The following is a 23,906-nucleotide window of genomic DNA, read 5'->3' as shown; positions in this document are numbered from 1 at the left end:
GCCTGATGTGGGACTCGATCCCGGGACTCCAGGATCATGACCTGAGCTGAAGGCAGTCGCTTAACCAACTGAGCCACCCAGGCGCCCATACACTTAAAGATTCTTAAGATGGTAAATTTTATGTTATGTGCATTTTACCACAATAAAAATAAACTAGTTTAAAAGCATATCTCCATTCAGCTCAGACTAGCCACGTTTTACGTGATGAAGAGCCGCTTGTGGCTAGCATCTACCTGTTGGAAGGAAAGCACTTCTTAAAAATTAAAAACTTTTCAGGCAGCATTGGTTTTCTTGCTGCATGACTAAATGCTGAGATACCTAAGATTCATTTCCTTTTAAAAGAAAAATTACATGTGCATAAAAATCTGGAAGGATAAATATACCCAGTGTTAACTCTTTACATATAATTATTTGTGTTCCTTGCCTTATCTATAGTCTGTTAGGCCCAATTGCAACAACTTTACTGAGATGTAATTCATACACCATAAAATTCACCCCTTTAAAGTGTAGAATTTGATGTGTTTTAGTATATTCACAGAGTTGTGCAGCTATCACCACAGTCAATTTTAGAGTATTTTCATCATCCCACAAAAAAAAAAAAACCGGTTCCCATGAGCAGTTAATTGCCCTCTGCTGTCCCCAGTTCCTCTAGCCTTTGGCAGCTTTACTCTTTCTGTCTGTAGATTTGCATGTTCTGCACCTTTTATGTAAATGGAATCATACAATAAGTGGTCTTTTGTGACTGACTTCTTTCACTGAGTATAATTTTTCAGGGTTCATCCATGTTGGAGCATATATCAGCACTTCATTTTTTTATGGCTGAATCATATTTCACTGTATAAATATACCACATTTTATTTATCATTTAATAGTTCATGGAGTTTGGGTTGTTTCTTCTTGGGTATTAATGACTACTGTGAGACCATTCATGTACAGGTTTTTTTGGTGTTTCTGGTTTTTTTAGGATTTTATTTATTTGAGAGAGAGTGAGCCCATGGGGAAGGGCAGAGGCAGAGAATCTCAAGCCGACTCCCAAGCTGAGGGCGGAGCCCAACAAGGGGTTAGATCTCACCACCCGTGAGATTACCACCTGAGCCGAAATAAAGAATCAGACGCCTGACTGACTGTGAGCCACCCAGGCACCCTCGTGTACAGGTTTTTGTGTAGATGTATGTTTTTATTTCCCAATGGCTTTTGTAATAAAAACAAATGGAACTTTATTTGCAAAAAGGAGTCTAAAAGGTAGTTGAAAGCAGACTAGCCTCCTGCCTAACCCTACTCTCCAGAAAAAGAAAGATCACCAAAGCCTCTGTTTTCCCAAGCAATTTTTGGAATAGCATGTTTTGAGTATTGATAATGGGAAGGTGATAAAAGAGAGACATAGGATACATCTGTTTTTGAAAAGCTGTTGTTTTATTTAGGGATACCAAGGTTGTGGTTTTCATATTGCAAGGTATTATTACAATTTGGATATCTTTCTGTTGTGACTATCTGTTGACTGTTGGCATCCAGTGATGGTTAAGAGCACTTCAGGCAAGTGGTCTCAGAGCTCTGGATCTGATGGGACCGTCTGACCTGAGATGTGTATGTATTCTTAATCTGTTTCATCTCTTGAACTAGTTTGGTTGAACTTGTTTAAGGTCATTTCAACCTTGAGTATGAAGTTGTGGCACTTTCAGATGTATGTATTTAACATGCTCTTGTTTACCTTTAATGTCTGAGATCAGAGCTTCATCTACAACGGTAATGGGAGGAGCAGAGGAGCGCTGCATCCTAGATCTGGAGATGACCTTGAGACCCAGGTCTGTCACAGACAAGCTGATCACCCTTAGGCCAGTTGCTTCACCTCAGTTGCTAATCTGTAAAATGAGAAGAGTTTAGATGAGGCAATCCTTTGGTTCTCTCAGTGATTCACAGTGCTACATTTTGGAATCACAATGTTCATGCCCCTTTAATTGAGACGATATTTAAAGACTTGATAGTTAACTTCCCTTTTAACCAGACGTGGATTCAGTACAGAAAATTTTTGTTCCCACGAACTGAACCACCTAATACTGAAAAACGGAACACATATTTTTTTTAAAAAAAGAGATCTTGGTTGATTGTTGTCATATGTGTAAAGTGGCTGCCACCAAAACAGTGCACCTTTCAGGAACATTAATTTAAAAATAATACCCAGGGCACATCTGGCTGGCTCAGTAGGTGGAACATGTGACTCTTGATCTCTGGGTCATGAGTTCAAGCCCCACGTTGGGCATAGAGATTACTTTAAAAAAAATAATAAAATTTTAGGGATGTCTGGGTGGCCCAGTCAGTTAAGTACCCAACTCTTGATTTTGGCTCAGGTCATGATCTCAGGGTCGTGGGATCAAGCCCCGCATTGGGCCCTCCACCCGGCGCGGCACCTGCTTGGGATTCTCTCTCTCCCTTCCCCCACTCCCCACATTCTCTTTCTCTCTAAAAATAATAAAAAAATAATAAAATTTTTAAGAAAATATCTAGAACTAGAGAAGCGTTGTCCCACTTGACCTTGTGATTGTGTCACATCTGGAATAAGTTTATTCGGGGCACCAGAGAGATTGACAGACTGGAGCCCATCCACTGGAGATTGGCTCCTGTGATAACAGAAGTAATGGTGGGAAGAACTGAGCGTGCTTAACTTGGAGAAGGGGGAAGACTTGGGAGGGAAGGAGGAAGGGTCTTAAAAATGTGAAAGGCTGTTCTGTGGCTAGGGAATTCGATTTCTGTAGCTGAACTGAGAACTGTGGGCTTGTGAACAGAGCTGTCCAGTGTGGAACAAGCTGCCTGGCAGGGTTTGTGCTCCACTCACTTGAGGTGATCAGGCAGAGAAAGAGTCTTAGATTATGAGCAGGGCTACTTGTGGAAGGGATTCACACATTGTTTATAGACTGTGGCCAAAAGTATTCCTATGACCAAGCATTGCTTTACTGGATGCTATATTTAGGTAAATGTACTCATTTTGCCTTTCATAAATAACAAGTCTACTTACCAAAAAAAAAAAAAAAATAGTATAAAAACTTACGGAATTTAATCATTGATTTGGGGAAAACTTGAAGAAAATCAAAGTGTCTTTTTCTGGAGACAGTTTTGTATTTGACACAATTAACTCTATTGGGATTTTTTTATTATTAGAGAATAGTAAAAGTCAGTGCAGTTAGTAGATAAGTATAGAAGAAAACAGAAGTTGGTTACATTTTCTGCCGGCTTCTTGTCTTTATTAACAGTGTTCTAATATGATTAACCTAAGCAAAATAATTGGTGTTCATTATTCAGATTTGGCTTTTGGTACATGTGTGTCTTCATTTGCAAAGTAGTTTTCCTAACCCTCCTGGGCTTTCCAAATAAGCCCCCCTTTTGAGCCTCAACCCTACTGCACGTTTTCCATTACTTGAGAGAAAGGAGTCTGAACTTTCTTTTCTTACCACTGTCGTGCTGCACAGTTTTATCTGCTAATCCAGAAGAGTATTCTGCCTCTGGATTGTCAGTTACTTGTTCTGTGGTATTTGGGATTGAGAAAGAGAGGAGACAATTAGCGCTGCCTTTCTGTGGAGAGCCTGTGGCATCTGCAAGGTCTTTTACCCGAGCTTATAGGAAATTGAAAGATTAGCTGCTTCTGTTTAGGACTGTGGTGGTGGTTGTTGGCTGCTGCTGTTGTTTTTTAAAGATTGAGTAGGATGCTTCCAGATCAAATGTAGGCGCTGGGCTCTGAACTTGCTCACTCATTGGAGGGTTCTAGAAAGGCTTTACGGGTTTATTTTTCAAAATGCAAACATATAAACCTCTTTACAACTGGTTTAGTTTAAATGTAGGACTTAGTAACACCCTTAAAAAACAAATAAGGTATCTCTGGTCACTGCTTCTGATCCCAGAATAGTCAGGAAAGATAAGCACTTACTGATTATAAAAAGAAACAGTGTTTTACAATGACCACCGTTTTACTCCGTGATATTGACAGGTATTAAATATGTTGCTGAGCCGGTGGTAGGAGGAAAAGTGAGCACATAAGTAAGGAAATGTTTTCTTTCTGCCTAGTTTTTATTTTAATGGATCCTAAATGTTTCCACAGAGACCTCACAAAATCTGTTTTAAAAAAAAAAAAAAGTACCATCATGGATAGCATGAAGATTTAGGAGAATCTTCTTAAAATGTCTGTGCCTCTTAAAAAACAAAACAGTACTTTTTAGTTAGTGGTTTAAAGAAACTTCAAATATATCTGACCCTTACACCCCAGTGCAGGCTTATAAGGTCTTTATAGAACTACTTGCATCTGCATGACATTAGAATACTTTGTTTTCTTGATTTAACATCAAGGATCTGAATTTCTTCTTACATATAAATTTGTATTTATGATGTTACCAAAAATGAAACTGTCTGTATTGTAGTAGTTTGAATGTCTTCCCAATTTTTTTAACATAGAAAATACAACTGCTCTTTTTCTTCACTGGTAATGGCATTATTTCCAGCCTTTGATCCCTCCCCCCATCCCCAGTAAAAGATTTTCTCAGATGTGTGTTTTTCTTTACAGCTTAATGTAGAAATGTTTAAAAGACAACACCAAAGTATAAACTGTATTCTAATCCTTAGGCTTACTGTGGGCTTCTGACAACCATACTCTGATCAGACTGTAATTTTACTTAGGGGAGATTTTCAGTAAACTTTTGGAATTCTGCTATAGCCATCAAACTTCCTGCTTTGGTTGATTGTCCACTAGGTCCCAATTCTACATTTCAGACGACTGTCCCCTTGGCATAAATTTGCGTTAGAAGCTTAGTTTAGACAAGTAACTATTTCAAGGAGATACTTAGGAACTGAGAACTTTTCCTTCTTCCTCTTTCCATTTCAACCTCTGAGCCCCTCCACTTTTTATCTTTTTTATAATTCAGCTAAGATTTGTTTAGAAACAAGGGTTTCCTCTTTAAAAGGGGAGTGGGAGAGTGTTGAAAACCACTGGTTTAGACTAAGCAGCTTATGTTTAGGTGTTACTGGGAAGAAGTAACCATTCCTGTCTAGCTCTCAATGCAGTGTAAGATTTCTTATGAAAATTGTAAATTTGTATTCACTGATATAACTGATGCATTAGTTGTCACTCTGGTATACGTTCAGATTTCAGTTCCCAGATATGAGAAAGTTGCAGTTATACTTGCAGGTGATGGAAATTAGGGCATGCTATCATATTTACTTCTGTACTTGTTAGCATGTTAAATTAGTACCGTATGTTCTTATTAAGAACTTGGGAAACCCAAGAATGCACATAAAAATATGAAGAATTATATCCTGGAAGATGCCATGTTACATCCACACTTGCAGTAGCTTAAAATATAATCTGGAAAAGTTTGATCTGGAGGCTTTTTTTTCTCCTGGCTTGTTTGATTAACTGTGCCAGGTCAAAGGTTTAAGGTTAGGTTTTATGGGGTTTTTTGTTTTTTTGATTTAACTTTCTGTGGGCACAGTTACAAATGTTTTTCTACTTTCTTTCTGCCCCTAAAAACAGGGACTAAATGATGTCATCCTTGATCCCTTTGCAAGGGACCTTATCATATACATAGACAAACTTCACTGTTGGTACATCAGGTCCTGCAAACCTTGCCTTGAGCCGTCTAAACTAGAACCGTCTGCTCTAGGGTTCCCCTCTGTCTTCCTGACCCAGAAGAGCCTCAGTACAACACCTGACTTGATCCAAGCCTTTTGGCAGAGCTGTTGTTTCATAAATGATTATAATTATGTTCCTCAGATAATGACTTCTTTGCTTAAATGAAGTTCACTGTCATTGAGGTGCTGCTATCCTTTGCCTGTACAGGTTCAGCCTATAGATATTTCCTCATAAGACAGACTCATCCTGCCTCATTTCTCTTCGTATGTGGAGTAAAGGAGTATTTTTGGTTTTGGAATTTGGAGGGGAAAGAGAAACCTGTGTTTGATCAGTCTTCTGTATGTGTTTTCAGTTCATCTCTAGCCTGGGGCTACAGATCTCAGATTTTCATTTCTGCCATCTGACTCTTGCTCTTTCTAAGACAGCACATGAGTAGCAGTTTGGCCAGGATTATTAGTAAAATTTTAATGTTTTGGACCCTGTCAGTAGGTGTGGGTATAATTCGCAAAGATCAATAGGAAGGAATGTGGCTGAATCATTCAGCAGTGAATTTAAATCATTCTCAAAAACTGGTATTTTTAAGTCTAGTTCATCAGATGGCATATGCTTACCCAAATGCTACTTATTTTCAGTTAATAAAATACTTGCAAATGTTAACTCTATTATTAATAGGTCATTGAGCTTTCCCCCAAATCTTTTAACGGTTCTTTTTTTATTATTTTTGAGTGGGGGAGGGGCAGAGGGTGAGGTTGAGAATCTTGAGCATTCTCCACGCCAAGTGCAGAGCCCGACACTTAACCGACTGAGCCACCCAGGCGCCCCCTTTCTAATATTCTAAAAGATTTAGGGGAGGGGCATCTGGGTGGTTTAGTCTGTTAAGCATCCAACTCTTGATTTAGGCTCGGGTCATGATCTTGGGGTTGTGGGATCAAGCTCCATGTCGGTCTCTGCACTGTGCATGAGCCTGCTTGGGATTCTCTCTCTTCCTCTGCCCGTCCACCTATACCGATCTGCCGGTCTCCTTCCCCCTGTCTCTAAAAAAAGGCTGGGGGTGGGGGGGGGTTGACTGTTCATACAGTGTTTTTGTTTTTGATTAATGAAACCAGGGGCCAAAGCATCTTTCAGAAGAACTGTGTCTTCCTAACAAACTGTTATTCTTCTACTAGACCTGATTCACAAGTGTAATTACTTAACATAAAGTTCTCCATCTTTTCTCGTGTTCACTTCCTCTTCTGTGTCCCACTGCCCAGTGGGTCTACTAAGACTTTTGGGTGCAAGGAACATGAACCAAAGTTTAAGCAAAAGTGGTCATGTACTTGGCTCTTGTTTAGGAAAAGTCTTTGGAAGGGGCTGTCAGGCACAGCTGGATTGAGGACTTCAAGTGTTATTGAATAGGAGTCTTTCCCCTCCCTCTGCTTTCTCCATGAGGTAGCAGGTCCTGAGTCCTTTTCAGCATCACTGTCAACCTTGTTTGGGGCACACACCCAGTTCTTCCGGTCAGTGTCTGTAGAGGTAGAATACTCTGATGGGTGGACCTGACTCATGTACACTCTGCTGTAATGGAGGAAGGGCCACCTAACAGCACATCATTTGCACCAGGGGTCGCTCCAAGAAGCAGTTTGGCAGCAGAAACAGCCGTCTTCTTTACTCCAGTGCACAGGTGCCTGCTATGTGCTCTAGGTCCCGTCCCTTAGACATGATGGACTGTTGCAGGGAAGAACTGTGTCCTGTTCATCTCTCTATTCCCAGCACATTGACAGAGTATAGGTTCTGAAAAAATGACTGATAAACAGGTGAACCGTGGTTCCATTCTGTTAAACTGGATATTTTCCCCTTTTTTGTTACGAGCTGAAAGGTTTATGGTTTGACTGAAGGAGCTCTCCTTGGTGTTGGGATAATGGTGCTGACCTGGTGAAAATGGCCGTTCTGACAGGCAAGGAGCCTCAAGAGAAAGGACTAGCCACCTGGGGACAAATCTGGAGAGAAAGCCCATCTCTAGACAGTTTTTGACCTTATTGTAAGGCATCTTGCTTCCTAAGAGTAATTATTGTCAATATTTTGTTTTTAGCTCTCTCTCTGTTCAAAAGTGAGGAATCAGCCCTTAATCTCAGACAGTTGATTTCCTGTTTACTCTGTTCATGCCCCTCAGTCACTTTTATGGTATGGACCCCTTGTCCAGGTTTCTAAACAGGACTTTTGAGTGGTGCAGAGGAGGCCAGGAGTAATTCTTGTAAAAGTTTTCAAGTATGAATCAAAGAGATAACATTGATGAACCCTGAAGCCAGCTGTTGATTTGAAGTTGTTTCCTTAAAAAAAAAAAGAAAGAAAGAAAGAAAAGCTTTTATTTGACAGAGTGGGAACACAAGGAGGCGGAGGGGAACAGGAGAGGGAGAAGCAGGCTCCCTAAGGGAGCCCGATGTGGGCCTTGATCCTAGGACCCTGAGATCCTGAGCAGAAGGCAGATGCTTAACTGACTGAGCCACCCAGGTACCCTTTGAAGTTCTTTCTTAACAGCAAGCAAGAGGCTGGGGAAAACAACATAGAGTCCTTGAGTTCTTTATCTTGTCACCCATAATAATCCTAACATTCACAGAGTTTGTTGGAGATGTTCTTTGAAGGAATCTTTGGTTTGTTGCAGAAAAGCTTGACGTAACAGTGGCCCCTTCCAGAAGGGGAGCTCCGTGGCTGGAGGATAGGAGTAGGAGGGATCCTTCTTTGCTTATATTTTTACACCGTATGCCTGTTTATAAAGAATGTTTAACTTAAACAAGGGTCTTTGTAAATGCTTTTGATGATGCTAACACATATGAATGAATGTGTTATTCTAGCTCCAGATGGACGAAATCTTAAGTGACCTCCATAAGCAAATACATAGAGGGTACCTCCATCTGGGGAAGAGGGCAGATAGAATTCCCCCAGATCCATTAACAATGCCACTAATCTTAGAGTATTCTACATCTTTCAGTGTAAACTTTAGGTTCCCTCCTAGTTGCTAATCATAAAAAAAAAAAAAAAATTACAATTTTGTACAACATTTTCTGGTAAGCAGTATTCACTATTTATATGCCTATTTAATTCAGCCTAAGTAAACCTGAGATTTACTCCATGGCTGAAATACCCACATTTTATAAATTACAAGTTTCTTGTAACTAAGCTCCTTTATGAGCATACTCACATTTTCAGAACTGTAGATGTATAAATTGGGTACCTACCATGCAGTGAGGTGCTTCAGTTGGAGGTCTTAAAACCACTTGGTTAGCTCTGGGTGGTGGGCACTTAGAATGCCCGATGTATTGTCCATAGGAGAATGAGTTTTCCTTTATCCCCGGCTGCAATTTAATTCCCTGGGTGTTTTCTGTATAGACTGGTGACTTCATGGTGGTGACATTTCCAAATCATTGTGTATTTGTTTTTGCTGAGATGTTGAGCTGCGTATAAGCAGGAGGCGGGGGAAAGCAGTAATGGCTGTCTTCTGGGTTTATCTCTCCTCTGAAGTGAAGCAGGACTGACTTGGGAAGTTCCAAAAGAACTGCTGAATTTGGGCCCACAGAGAGTTTATGAAATGAATAGAGAAACAAGCTGTCTCTTCTCAGGCTGGGGCATTTGTGGGCATCTGTTTTGATGCCCGGTCTCTTCACAGTTAGCCTGTAACATTTTCAGTATTTCTGAAACATTGCTGTCAGGTAGTTCTCTCTAACTGACGTGGTTGTGGGAACAGTTTTATTAAGCAACTGATTTAAAACTTTCAGAAAGATGGTTTAAACAGTTTAGCAATATAATTTCCACAAGGAATAATGGATTTGGCTTTGAATGCACATTAATTAGTAACCAAAGTGACTTCTGAGTCCGCTTATTAAGTCATATGCAGATTGTTGGATGGCAGAGTATATAGAGGACACATAGTCGTGCTTAGCTGCTGAGGATGGGAAGGCTGATCCGTGTTTTTTAGTGAAATGCATTCTTTCTTGGCCTCAATTACACTTCATACTTCATGTAGAATATTTTGAAACTTCTAAGTTCTGATGACATAGCCAAATTCAGAATTTGTAGGAGTTGTTTGTTTTGGTAGGCTTCACTCTTCCATTTTTCATAGTTAATATTGATTTTTGGATTAGAATAATAAAGGAGGTAACATGATGCTGTGTTACATTTAGATTAGTTGATTATGGTTGTACTTACAAATGGTAGCGGTATTATAGAGTAACAGCCTTTATTAGAACACCAGATTTGTGTGTATTAAACTTTAATTCCTATTGCTTTGGCTTTTGGGTTTTTGCCTCTGGTTTTGGTTTTTGGAACTATTTTATATTCTATGAAATTTATTTGGATTATTACATTGATAAATTCTTACCGTATTTTATAGGATACATTTATGGTCACATGGAAGCCATACAAATACTAATTTTATTTTAACTTTTGTTTTTTAAGGAACTTGGGGAAGTGGATCTAAATTTGTGCTTTAATGTATTAGGTCATTTAAATAATTTTTCAGTTCGTTCACACATACATATAAGCTTTTCATTTTTCAAGAGGAGCCCCTAAAGTCTGTAACACAGTTATCATCTGCCCTGATGCTGAGTGCCTTTGTCCAGGTGTGGTGCTGGCTGGGGGGGCGAGGTACACAACCAGGAGTGTCTTTAGTTTGGATAGTATTTGGAAACACTGAAGGATATTTCTTTAAGATCATCACAGTAATGTGCAGGACAGTTCCCAGAAAACAAAAACTTCTTTTCCCTGGCACTCAAAATTTTGTGATAATGATGCTGAAATGGTGAACATTTTTCTATTTTCAGAGGTTCAACAACACAAGGAGAAAAGCACTCACACTCGATTTTAAGATAATCGGTTGGTATTATTAACCTAATTCTCAACTTTAAAAAAAACCAGTTTGGTGATGAACTTAAACTCTAATTAGAATTGTGCCAGATTAAACTCATAAGTTGATCTATAACATAAAATGTCCTGTTAAAAATAGAAAAGATCAGAGAGCACTTACTTTGCCTGCCTGCTTTAAATAATCAGAACATACTAGATAAGGGTATCCACTCACCTTCTTGGTCAGCGGGCCAGGGTTTGTGGTCCTACCGTCAGTGGAACTAGGAAATATTACAAGTTGTACGTGTTTTGACTTGACTTAAATTTTTTTTTCCAATAGAAACTATGTTCCAACTTCCTGTCAACAATCTTGGCAGTTTAAGAAAAGCCCGGAAAACTGTGAAAAAAATACTTAGTGACATTGGGTTGGAATACTGTAAAGAACACATAGAAGTAAGTAGCATGCCATTTTTTAATTTTAACATGACTCAGCTTCTGATCCATTACTTTGTGTCAGCAGCCGGGATTGGTTAATTCTTAGTTGTGATTCTGAATTGTAACTGCAGCATTAGCTTCACCAGAGCTTTCTCAGTTGACTTAACTTGTTCCCTTCTCCCTAAAATGGGCTTTTTCATCTTTGCATCATGAAGCAAAAGCAGTTCTACTGGTGAGGATGTATCATGTCAGACACTTCAGGTGCTTTAGAATTGTCTCTAAATTCAGATTCTTAGAACAACCCCTGGGGGAGATGTAGGAATTCTTATCTCCAGTTTACAATGAAGAACCAGTAAATATCTAGGTCCACCTCACAGCTAAGCATATGGCAGGGTCTGTCTGCGGGACTCCAGAGCCTGTTCTCATTCTGATATGCCTGAGTGTTCTGGTTGACCTTCTGATTGTTGAGGCATGGTGGTTTGGGTGCTTGTTGTCTCTTTGCTTAGGATTTGAGCATTTGTTGGCCCTTCTGACCCATCATACACTATTATCTTCCCCTTGTATAACAGTTTGGACTTTTGAAAACTGTTTTTCTAACCTTTTGTCTATGAGCTTTATAACAGCCCTGTGGGATAGCCAGTGTACTGGTCTCCTTTTCCAGATCTCATTGCTCCAGGTCTTGCGGTTTAGTTGGTCAAAGCCTCTGACTGAAATATTTAAAGCTGTTTTCCCCACTAGCCTCTAAGTTCCAGCTGGCAAGGGACCATAACCACCTTGTCCATCCATGTATAACCAGCACCTAGCACAGTGCTGGGTACGTAATAGGCATTCAGTAAATGTTTGGATGGAATTAAAAGTTAAAAAACAGTTTCCTTCATGCAACAGGTTTTCTTTTCCTGATTCCCATGAATAATACTTGAGGGGTATATCATGAAGACTGAAGCTTCTCAAAAGTGGGCTTCTCTAGTTATGTTATCCCCAGTGTGGAAGTTCACTGCCTCTCCAGCCCCTCAGATTCAGGTAGTTCTGCCCGATGAAACAGTCCATCTGTTTCCACTTTGCACTCAGTGGAGTAATCTGCACAAGGATAAATAATGCAAATGTTAAGGTACCTTTTCCATCCTGCATTTGACGTGTTCCTTCCATTATTACACCCATTACATACTCTGGAATTTATACGTATTTGATTTTGCCACACTGAACTGTGAATCTTTTAGCAGCCAAGGGGAATTTTCTCTTAAGACTTTTTATCTTCCTGGCCTGGGGGGAAAATGGGCCATTAAATTTTTACGTAAGAGTATAAATTTGACGTAATACTGCTTACTTTTCTTCGAATAGCTTGCTTTCTTCCTTTTGCGGATTCAGAAATCCTGAGTTTTCTTCCCAGTCCATTTCGACCCCCTTTTTCCCCTCAGAAACAGAATATCGCATCCATGGTGCTGTAAGCAAACATTGCTAGCTTATACTCCATTCTAATACTACAACTGATGAGCTACAATACTCTAATGAAAGGAGCTTTAGTATTAATAGGTGTCTGAATTTTTTACTTAATTAGAACTTCCAGTAGTTTCCTTGGAAACCTGGCTGACCATTAGGGGAATGTTTGGTTGTTAGAAAATGTAGAATGCAACTTCCATATGCCTTTTTGTATTTCCTAAGAGCCTTATCATTCCTAGTTTAGTTCTTGGTGGGGTTGGCTTTTCTGTGTGTCTTAGCTCTAGTTAAGAGATGGGATTTCTAAGTAAGGTTGGGCTAGAGTTAGTATCACTGTGTTTTTGTAAACTTTTTTCACTGTTTTCTAGGATTTTAAACAGTTTGAACCTAATGACTTTTATTTGAAAAACACTACATGGGAGGATGTAGGACTGTGGGACCCTTCACTTACAAAAAATCAGGTAAGTAGCACAGGGGACTTCCCCAAATGGCTACATCCTTGGTATACTCCCTTTTCAGCTCTAGGCCTGTCATAGTGAAGCATTGTTTTGTGGGCAGCAACCTTGTATGGAAAATGTCAAAATTGATTATTTGTTTTCCTAAGTGGCAGGGAAAACTAGGAAGAATTTGTCTTTTTTGTTGTTGGACTGAAACTTCAAGTGTAAGAATAGGAAATTTTGTTACTTAAATGTTCTAAGGTCTGCTGTATATCAACAATGTATCAGCAGTACTTTGGCTCTTCTGTTTCTGAAATGTACCCTCCAACATTCTGTTCATCTAGGCCATCCATCATTTTTTTGTGTCTGTCACAATTCATGTTACTTCTGGAGAGGGTGTTTTTTTCTGTGTTGGTATCATCCAACCCCTGGGGTTGCTAAGCCAGCACATGGGGAAGGGGATGGGTGGCTTTATAGGACAGTAGCGACAGAAAGGTATAACTTAAATTTTTACAAAGTGGTATTAAAAACACTATTAGGTAGTCCAAGGCACCAGTGATGCCAGCAAGTGTCAGCAGGTGAAAAAATGTGACAGAGAAGGTGATATAGGTAGGTGGTGTTTCCTGTCTTACAGGGAGAAGTGATTGTCACTGCAGACTTTACTATTACCTATTTCAGTAGTGATTGTAGTTCTGTAGTTATTGATCTGTTTATCGGAATATATTTGGGCAGGGATTTTAAACGTTGGCAGTACTTTTAAACTCTGCCTCAGAAATTTGAGAGTATAGTTACCTCGTTTTTTCTTATCCATACCCCAGGGAAAAAAGGTATGCACCAGAAGTCTTTGAATGTAAAAGCTTTCCAGTGGGACATACCACTTAATTCGTTTTTACGAATCCCAAAGCTTTACATTCTAACACATTTAAATAGGGGGTTGAGCTTTAAGGAGAAGCGGAGTATTTTATTTTGTGTCAAACCAGTATCTGAAACAAAGTAGGTTTCTAGGGAGGAAAGATAATCTCTTGCCCAGCTTGTGTTTCACCGGTCTTCAAAGGACAAACTGCGCAAGTGCTAATGAGCATAATTCTGGAAGTTGCTCTTTGATATCAGTATATTCTGCAATACTTTACTGGATTTTTAACATCATGCACTCCTCATAGTCTGTAGGAAAGAAATTTTTATTTAACTTCTTAATTTGAATCAAAGCAGCTATCACTTCATTAGTTCTTTTGAAGCTGCTCTTGCTTGAGAAAAGAGATCATGGCTTATAGAAGAAAGCCAATTCTTCAAATCAGTAGCTTTTTGATCAGTAATGAAATCTAAATACTACACTGTACTTCGATCAGTGGGAAAAAGTTTTGAGACTTTTGAAGATTTTCCATGATGGGAGGGACAAAGGGCGTATCTTTATATCTTACTGCCTAATTGCACTACAGCACTCTGGGCCCTGAGTTTTACCGAACAGTAAATCTGAACAACCTTTCGCAACTTTACTGATTCTCATGGAGTGACTGATTTCACAGTGTTTATTCTTGTCGTTTCTAACTGTAAAATGTTTATCTTTGAAGCCATTTGTCTTTGGCTTCTCTAAAACCAGTCAGCAAATGTGACTTTGATCTTTTTTAAGCATTGAGGGGAAACTTAGAATTGAGGGGTTTTTTAATACTCTGGGACCCAAATAAAAAATCTGGTTTAAAACAGCTTTCTCATTTGGGTTTATATTTTACAAATTAGTTTTGCAAAAGGAAAAAAATTATATCAGTTCATTACAGAGTTTCAGTTCTAAAAATAGCATTGTATCTCTATTAAAAATAGAGAACATCTGGGGGAAAAAATCTAGAACCTGTTACTACCTTCCTTAAGTGGCATTCTAATTCCAGTTTTTGTCTTGTCTTTAGGACTACCGGACGAAACCTTTTTGCTGCAGTGCTTGTCCATTTTCTTCAAAATTCTTCTCTGCCTACAAAAGTCATTTCCGGAATGTCCATAGTGAAGACTTTGAAAATAGGATTCTCCTTAATTGCCCCTACTGTACCTTCAATGCAGACAAAAAGACTTTGGAAACACACATTAAAATATTTCATGCTCCAAATGCCAGCGCACCAAGTAGCAGCCTCAGCACTTTCAAAGATAAAAGCAAAAATGATGGCCTTAAACCTAAGCAGGCTGACAGTGTAGAACAAGCTGTTTATTACTGTAAGAAGTGCACTTACCGAGATCCTCTTTATGAAATCGTTAGGAAGCACATTTACAGGGAACATTTTCAGCACGTGGCAGCGCCTTACATAGCAAAGGCAGGTGAGAAGTCACTCAACGGTGCAGTCCCTTTAGGTTCAAATGCCCGGGAAGAGAGTAGTATTCACTGCAAGAGATGCCTTTTCATGCCAAAGTCCTACGAAGCTTTGGTACAACACGTCATCGAAGACCATGAACGCATAGGCTATCAGGTCACTGCCATGATTGGGCACACAAATGTGGTGGTTCCCCGATCCAAACCCTTGATGCTAATTGCTCCCAAACCTCAAGAGAAGAAGGGCATGGGACTCCAGTCAAGAATTGGTTCCCTTGCTTCTGGAAATGTCCGGTCTTTGCCATCACAGCAGATGGTAAATCGACTCTCAATACCAAAGCCTAACTTAAATTCTACAGGAGTCAACATGATGTCCAATGTTCACCTACAGCAAAATAACTATGGAGTCAAATCTGTAGGCCAGGGCTATGGCGTTGGTCAGTCAATGAGACTGGGTCTAGGTGGCAACGCACCAGTTTCCATCCCTCAACAGTCTCAGTCTGTGAAGCAGTTACTTCCAAGTGGAAATGGAAGATCTTACGGGCTTGGGTCAGAGCAGAGGTCCCAGGCACCAGCAAGATACTCCCTGCAGGCTGCTAATGCTTCTTCTCTCTCAGCAGGCCAGCTAAAGTCTCCCTCCCTCTCCCAGTCACAGGCATCCAGAGTATTAGGTCAGTCCAGTTCCAAACCTCCTGCAGCTGCCACGGGCCCTCCCCCAGCCAATACTTCCTCAACTCAAAAGTGGAAAATATGTACAATCTGTAATGAGCTTTTTCCTGAAAATGTGTATAGTGTGCACTTCGAAAAAGAACATAAAGCTGAGAAAGTCCCAGCAGTAGCCAACTACATTATGAAAATACACAATTTTACTAGCAAATGCCTCTACTGTAATCGCTATTTGCCCACAGATACCCTGCTCAACCATATGTTAATTCATGGTCTGTCTTGTCCATATTGCCGTTCAACTTTCAATGATGTGGAGAAGATGGCGGCACACATGCGGATGGTTCACATTGATGAAGAGATGGGACCTAAAACAGATTCCACTTTGAGTTTTGATTTGACATTGCAGCAGGGTAGTCACACTAATATCCATCTCCTGGTAACCACATACAACCTGAGGGATGCCCCGGCTGAATCTGTTGCTTACCATGCCCAAAATAACCCTCCAGTCCCTCCAAAGCCACAGCCAAAAGTTCAGGAAAAGGCAGATATCCCTGTTAAAAGTTCACCTCAAGCTGCAGTGCCCTATAAAAAAGATGTTGGGAAAACCCTTTGCCCTCTTTGCTTTTCAATCCTAAAAGGACCCATATCTGATGCACTTGCACATCACCTACGAGAGAGGCACCAAGTTATTCAGACGGTTCATCCCGTGGAAAAAAAGCTCACCTACAAATGCATCCATTGCCTTGGTGTGTACACCAGCAACATGACCGCCTCGACTATCACTCTGCATCTCGTTCACTGCAGGGGTGTTGGAAAGACCCAGAATGGCCAGGATAAGACAAATGCACCCTCTCGGCTTAATCAGTCACCGGGCCTGGCACCTGTCAAGCGCACTTACGAGCAAGTGGAATTTCCCTTGCTGAAAAAGCGAAAGTTAGACGATGATAGCGATTCGCCCAGCTTCTTTGAAGAGAAGCCTGAGGAGCCTGTTGTTTTAGCTTTAGACCCCAAGGGTCATGAAGATGATTCCTATGAAGCCAGGAAAAGCTTCCTAACGAAGTATTTTAACAAACAGCCCTATCCCACCAGGAGAGAAATTGAGAAGCTGGCCGCCAGTTTGTGGTTGTGGAAGAGTGACATTGCTTCCCATTTTAGTAACAAGAGGAAGAAGTGTGTCCGAGACTGTGAAAAGTACAAGCCTGGTGTGTTACTGGGCTTCAACATGAAAGAACTAAACAAAGTGAAGCACGAGATGGATTTTGATGCTGAGTGGCTGTTTGAGAATCATGACGAGAAGGATTCCAGAGTCAATGCTAGTAAAACTGCTGACAAAAAGCTCAGCCTTGGGAAGGAGGAGGACAGCTCCTCAGACAGTTTTGAAAATTTGGAGGAAGAATCCAATGGAAGTGGTAGCCCTTTTGACCCTGTGTTTGAAGTTGAGCCTAAAATCTCTAACGATAACCCAGAGGAACACATACCGAAGGTCATTTCTGAGGATGCTTTAGAATCTGAGGAGAAGCTAGACCAAAAAGAGGAGGATGGTTCAAAATATGAAACTATTCATTTGACTGAGGAACCAGCCAAACTGATGCATGATGCTTCTGACAGTGAGGTTGACCAGGATGATGTTGTTGAGTGGAAAGATGGTGCTTCTCCATCTGAGAGTGGCCCTGGTTCCCAACAAGTGTCAGACTTTGAGGACAACACATGTGAAATGAAAGCAGGAACCTGGTCTGATGAGTCTTCCCAGAGTGAAGATGCAAGAAGCAGTAAGCCAGCTGCCAAAAAAAAGGCTACCATGCAAGGTGACAGAGAGCAGTTGAAATGGAAGAATAGTTCCTATGGAAAAGTTGAAGGGTTTTGGTCCAAGGACCAGTCACAGTGGAAGAACGCATCTGAAAATGATGAGCGCTTATCTAACCCACAGATTGAGTGGCAGAATAGCACAATTGACAGTGAGGATGGGGAGCAGTTTGACAACATGACTGATGGGGTTGCTGAGCCAATGCATGGCAGCCTAACCGGAGTGAAACTGAGCAGCCAGCAGGCCTAAGTACCAGGTTCTCAGGCATCGGTGACCTGCTGCAGCCTGGAGCTCTGCTCTCCTTTCGGTAGGACTGCAAAGCTGTATTCTGGCTGGTACTGCCTTTTGAGTGCTGGGTCATCGGGCTGTAGGGATACATGGCCACTGCTAATCCCAGTGGTTATTTCTAAGTCTGTGACACACGATTGGCTGATCTTGCTTCAGAACTTGCTGTGACAGACACAGTGAATAAATGTGAACAACCAATAAGCTGGTGGCTCACGAACGCACATGAGGAAAAGCAGAGGTTTATTTTATCTGCCTTCTCGACATTTCTTTCCCTCTGTAAAATGTTTGGTTGGATGTTCTTGGGAAGCGTTACCCTGATTCACACGGTAGTGTAGGGCCAACATTCAAGCTACCAGTCCAATGTGTACAGTAGACTTTGGGGAAAATCAATTTTTTTTCATGTATTCATTCTGAATAGTTGAAATGTATATTTGTACAGTCTTTTAGACCTATTCAAGTGATGCCTATGATATTGTTATTGTGTACCCATCCTAGATTTGTTTCTTTTTTTAGTGTTGCCCTTGCTGTGTAATAAACGCTCTATCTAGCTTACCTAGCAAAAGCTTGAAAGTGCGCTAGTATGGACTTCTGGACAGACTTAGTTTTTGCACATAACCTTGTACAATCTTGCAGCAGAGGCCAGCCACATAAGATCTATATCTGGACTCTCTTGTATTATAGAATTTTTCTTGTTCTGAATATCCTTGACATTACAGCTGACAGAAACAAAAACTGGTATTTCAGATCTGTTTTCTGAAATCTTTTAAGCTAACAAATCCCATGCAAGAACTGACTTTGCAGCTACTAATTTTGACACCGTTTAGATCTGTATGAAAGTGTGTTGTGTTGAAGCAGCAAACCAGTGAGTGCTGCATTTTGGATATTTAGTTTTATCTTTAGTTGAGCACCACCCTGGTGTATTCATTTATACCATCTAATATATGACACACTGTTGTAGTATGTATAATTTTGTGACCTTTATTTCCCTTTGTATTCATTTTAAGCATCTCAATAAATTGCTGTATTGTGCTTAATGTAAATACTTGCTTTATTACACATTACAGTCCTGTGTGTCCATTAGGTCTTGTACCAGCTGATGCCATGGCTCACTTTCATCAGAGGTGGAAGCCACAGCCACTGAGGAAACTTACAGAAGACCAAGATGTGCCACTGGCATTAAGAATGCGTTCTCTCAAGGCACCTGTGAACAAATTCTTTGGGTTTGGTTTTGTCTTTTTCCTTTTTAACTGCAAAAATAAACATTCATGCGTTTTTCAGTTCCCCTTTTGTTAAGGAGCAGAGCCTGCTTATATGTGTAAATGTCTCAATGATAAAAGGATGTAAACAAATTGGCATTAATTTGCAAGCAGAATATTAATACCCTGGCGTTCTTTCTTATAAAAGGAAGTAAATGTTAGTTTTCACCTTATAATGGGAACAATTGTACTAAACAGGCAACTACTCTCTGCTTTTGTTGTAATTCTCTTGACCATCTTGCTATTAAAAAGGCTTTGGAGATCACACACGAAGGGCTGTTAAGATGGAAAGAGCTAGTATATTTACTACATAGATTCCCAAGAGCAGCTTGGACTAAAGAATGGAAGAGTACGAGGAGGCAGTATTAGGCCACTGTTTCAGTAATTACAACAATGATGGAAAGCGCCAATCCATGCAGAGGACAGAAGCCTAGCAAGCACCTCTCGGGGACGTTGGTCTAAAGAGGTCTTCAGTGGCTGGCATCCGTAATTTCTAAGACTCCTTCCCAAAGATAGCTGTGACAAAAGCATTAACAAGACCAAAGAAAGTTGACCAATCTCCTCCTAAAATGTTAACATCCTGCTTCTCAGAAACTACAGGAGAAAGTGTAAGAATAGACCAGGCAGGACCTTTAGGGCGTTTGGGGCTGGCATGGAGTTATTTTAAGTCTGTTCTACAAGGAGATTATAAATTCTGCAGACACCAGCTAATAATGTTTAGGACAGGATGTCCCTAAATTAAGATGCCACGGATTATCAAATCAGAAGAACTGGCATTGAGAAAGCTTTTCTCTGAAGGATAGTAATAGCTGAACTGAAGCCCTCTCACCCTTGGTTTGAAATTAGTCTGCCTAATCAATTACTAGATGGGAAAGAACGGAGTCTGGGCTTAGGAGGCCTAAGGAGACTTGTATAGAAGAGCAGAGGGGGACATACATTCCTGATTGAACATTTAAGCAGAGACCGTGTGCTTCCTCGCTAAGGTGGTGGGAATGGGCGTTGTAGGCATTCAGAGAAGAATTTAGCCACCTAAGAATTGGAAATAAAGAAGATCCCCAACTAGCGATGTAGCAGAAGCCCTAAAAGTGTCTCAATAAAAGCCATTTTAAAAGAATGTCGTTGCTACTGTTTGCTTTTGGAATAATCTGGAAATAAAAGCTGTGGCAACCTGCCACCTTCTAATTAGATAACGTCTATAACTGTAGACCGAACAATTCTGTAAATTTTCTTCCCAGGAGACTTTATGTCCTTCCGATTTTCTTGTGGCCCTGACTTCGAGAGTCAGACTGATGAGCAGCATGATTTCTCTCCCTTTTCAGCACATAGAGGCGCTTTCTTCTCCCATCGTTGGTCTCCATCAAACAGCTCTTTGTCCCTCTCTTAAGATCTCAGCAGAAAAGGATTTACCCCTTTGATTGCCCTGTAGTTGCGTATCCAATCCAAATGCCTGCCCGTTTGTAAAGATAGATACTTTTCAGAAGAGAACAAAGTAAGTGCCAGATGTGAAAACAACCTATCGGTGATTGGGGGACGCCCCAACTGAAACACCACCCCTGGAAGCCATTAAACTTGCTTTTGTCGAGTGAGTACTGCTATGTACAGGGGTGGTTTTCCTACCTCGACCCCAGACTGCCAGCATCAAAACCTTGAGATGGAGGCCCCCCAAATCCTCTCAGGGATCCTGTGCTACTAAAGCTTGAGAATCACTTCATCTGCGAGATGGAAGAGAACACTCTCTACTAATGAAATTTGAATATATCCGATACGTGGATTTCGCAGAGCATCAGGTCAGCCTTCTGCCCCTTTCTTAGGCAATGGTCTCTTCTACCCACTGTGACCCTTAACTTCTAACCTACCCTGTAGCTCACTGGATCAGCAGCAACTGCAAGCATGTCTCACCGAAGTGTTGAACCCCCCCCCCCCCCGAAAATGAAATAGAAGAGGTTGCTTGTGCTGTTCTGACACGGCATTGCAACACACCAGTTGCCAGTTGGCCACCATGAGGTGGTCTAGAAAGCCAGATAAATTCTTGATGGTGCATCCAGTTAGGAAATACAGCATTTTCTATCGACTACTGTTAGGTGAGCTTGAAAACAGATCCAAACGTGCACCGAAGGAGGGTCACCGTTCTGGAATTCTTTGCATCCTGCTACTTCCCATCAACGTACTCCACTTAAAAACAACTTTAATGTTCACCAGAACTTAAATCTGAGTGGAATTGCAAATTAGGTGTGAGTTGGGTTCAAAAAACCTGCATACGAGGTGAAAGTTGCATATCCTGGAAATGCTCCAGTCGTGACTTCAAAGTGCAAGTAAGAGAAGGACGGAGGAAGGAACGTCTGGAAGGTCCATAGTCTCATTTGACAGACAGCCAGAGAGGGAACACAAGCAAGGGGAGAGGGAGAAGCAGGCTTCCCGCCGAGCAGGGAGCCCGATGCGGGGCTCGATCCCAGGACCCCGGGATCATGACCTGAGCCGAAGGCAGACGCTGAACGACTGAGCCACCCAGGCGCCCCCGGAATCTTCACTATTTAAACGAGTTGTTGCAGCTGTGTGTGTTTCAGAATACGATGTTCTTGCACCTGTGATGCAGGCCAAGTGCCACCACTGCCCCGCACACCATCAAAGCCATTTAAACCTCAGCTGGCTTTTGCCTGAATCCGGCTGGACCTTTATTAAGGTTTTATTACTGAGGCAAAATGGATCTCCTAATAAGCCAATTGTTCACCTTTTGGAAACTGATAAGAGGCTAGAAATAAAAGGGCTTTCCCAGTGTAGTTGCAAGCACTGTGCTGGCTGTGACTTGGACTAGAGCTGAACATGACGCTACATTGTACCGACTACGTGAAGTCGCCAGACTGAGAGCCTAGAGATTAATGGTCAAGGCCCTGCACAACTTCCTGGTGGCTGCCTCTGCCGCCAAGGCTAGCTAAACGGGGTTCCCCAGGAAGAGGGAACCAAGTGAGGCTCAAACACAGAGCCCTGTCCTCCAAGGACCCCTCCTCCTTCAGGCTAGGGGCATGACTACACCTTTCCTAGGAGCTCGGCACACACTGCAAGTCCTCCGGTACTTTCCAGACATCCCTGAAGTGTTCCTGGGACTAGTAGGGTACTCAATTCCAAGATAATTTGAGTCCTCAAAACAGCCCTGCCCTAGAGCCCAAATACCCACCCACCCCCAACCAAAAAAAAAAAAAAAAAAAAAAATCCTGTGAAGGGAGTATCAGCTCCAGGTTTGAGAAGCTAATTTGTCCCAAGATCCCAGCTGGCAGAGGAGAGAGAGAGAGGCTGACTCGGACCCAGGACATCTGAGTCCCCGGCCACTGGCATTCCAACTGCATCATGCAGCCTTGATCCTGGCTAAAGACAAGCCCGCCCCGTAAGAAAGGCTTTCCCTGCTGTGAACGCAGACACACGAGCCTTGTCTCTAAACCGGCACGTCACGCTTTCCCCGGCACAGCGTCTCCCACCCTCCTCACTCACACTGCCGCCTTGGTCATCTGCCTAACAACTGCTTTATGTACTTAGGTCTCATCTGCCCTTTTTAAAAAGGAAAACTTTGTCTCTACAAAAAAGGGCAGGCAGCAGAATTTGCCATTAACGAAGACGTCCGTAAAAATAAATTCAAGACAAAACATGAGACTAAAACTTCGCTACCAGTTACCGCTTGCTGAGGGCTGTGAGCCTGAGTCTGGCTCTGCTTGTTAAAAAGGAAAATCGGAGGGATTCGGGGCACACCAACACCAACATGAGACTTCTTCCTGGGCCCAGGCAAACAAGGAATCGGGGGAGCCTCGAGTCTTGGTGTGACTTACGTTTCCTGATGCATGCCGAGTGGCACCAGAGAGCCCAGAAGCGGCTCTGGCTCAGAGGGCCTCCCAGGGAAGGCTTCCCCATCAGCGATGACCTAACTCTCCTTACCCAGCTTCAGACACCTTTTTTATGAACGGAACGGTCACTGGCAGGGAACAGGAACTCCAAGTCAGACTGTGCTGGATAAAGGGGACACACAGGTAGCAACTATGCTCAGGGGTGTAGGCAAGGACTCAGGTCCTCTGTCCTCCTGCCCACCCACATGCTCACCCTCATCCCAGGCCGACACCCTGGTGTCCACGGGGTGCTTCGCATTCACCTTCCCGCTCTAGTGAGCAAGAGTCCTGACCTTGGAGCCAACTGGACCATTCCAGAGCTAGCCTCTGGCTGGAGGGCTTAGGTCAGAGCTATCTCAGTGAATCCCTGGGAGCTCGGATGACCCTGATGGGCTTAGATCAGTCCGCACCCATCTCTGGAGCTGGAGCTGGGGCGGAATCGGTTCAACACAAACCAGAAACCAACTCGAACCCAATCCCACACCACGCTCAGGAAGGTGGGAGGCGGACGTTGAGGTCCCTGCACCCTTCAAAGGAAAGCAGGCTCGTGCAGAATGTAAAACAGACGAAGGTGTGGTTGCTGCAAGGCAGGGAGCCAGTCGCTGAAGATCTCCTGACTGCCGGTCTCCCAGAGCTCCAAGGCTGGGCGCCTGCAGACCGGAACGCCCTGGGGAGGTCTGCCCAGGCCCCTCCCCCACCCCCGGGCTTCTGACGCAGTCGGTCGGCGCCCAGCTGATTCCTCTGTGCCTCCAAGACTGAGAAGCCCTGTTTTTAAAGACACACCGAGAATGTGCCCTACAGCCCGAGCCCTCGCGTGAGTAATACCCTTGCTGCCTGGGGCTTCCTATGTAGGACCATTTCTTTTCCCCATTCAACAAATACCGGTTGGACAGCCCAAGAACCCCCACCCCACACTCAGAGAGGCGGCCTGTGTGTAGAAACCAATTTGTTGTTGTTTATTTCTACACCCAATGTGGGGCTCAAACTCAAAGCCCTGAGAT

General features: G+C 42.1%; 1 protein-coding gene across 5 annotated transcripts in view; it reads left to right on the top strand.

Moving 5' to 3' along the window:
• The window catches only part of ADNP (activity dependent neuroprotector homeobox), a 29,321-nt gene extending 11,580 nt beyond the window's left edge, over nt 1–17,741 (top strand). For 4 of the 5 annotated variants that reach the window (XM_035025411.1, XM_035025409.1, XM_035025408.1 and 1 more), the window contains 3 exons: nt 10,767–10,879; nt 12,664–12,756; nt 14,631–17,741. In XM_035025411.1, the coding sequence (XP_034881302.1) occupies nt 10,772–10,879; nt 12,664–12,756; nt 14,631–17,741 (3,312 nt within the window). In that variant the 5' untranslated portion in view covers nt 10,767–10,771. Of the gene's footprint in view, nt 1–8,037; nt 10,457–10,766; nt 10,880–12,663; nt 12,757–14,630 lie in introns of those variants that run through there. The other variant, XM_035025412.1, reaches the window with a different exon arrangement.
• Nucleotides 17,742–23,906: the final 6,165 nt, after the last annotated feature.

The sequence above is a fragment of the Mirounga leonina genome, unplaced genomic scaffold, assembly GCF_011800145.1.
Source record: "Mirounga leonina isolate KUSES-001 unplaced genomic scaffold, KU_Mleo_1.0 Mir_195, whole genome shotgun sequence".
Classification (NCBI taxonomy): Eukaryota; Metazoa; Chordata; class Mammalia; order Carnivora; family Phocidae; genus Mirounga; species Mirounga leonina.
This window is presented reverse-complemented; position numbering and strand designations above follow the sequence as displayed.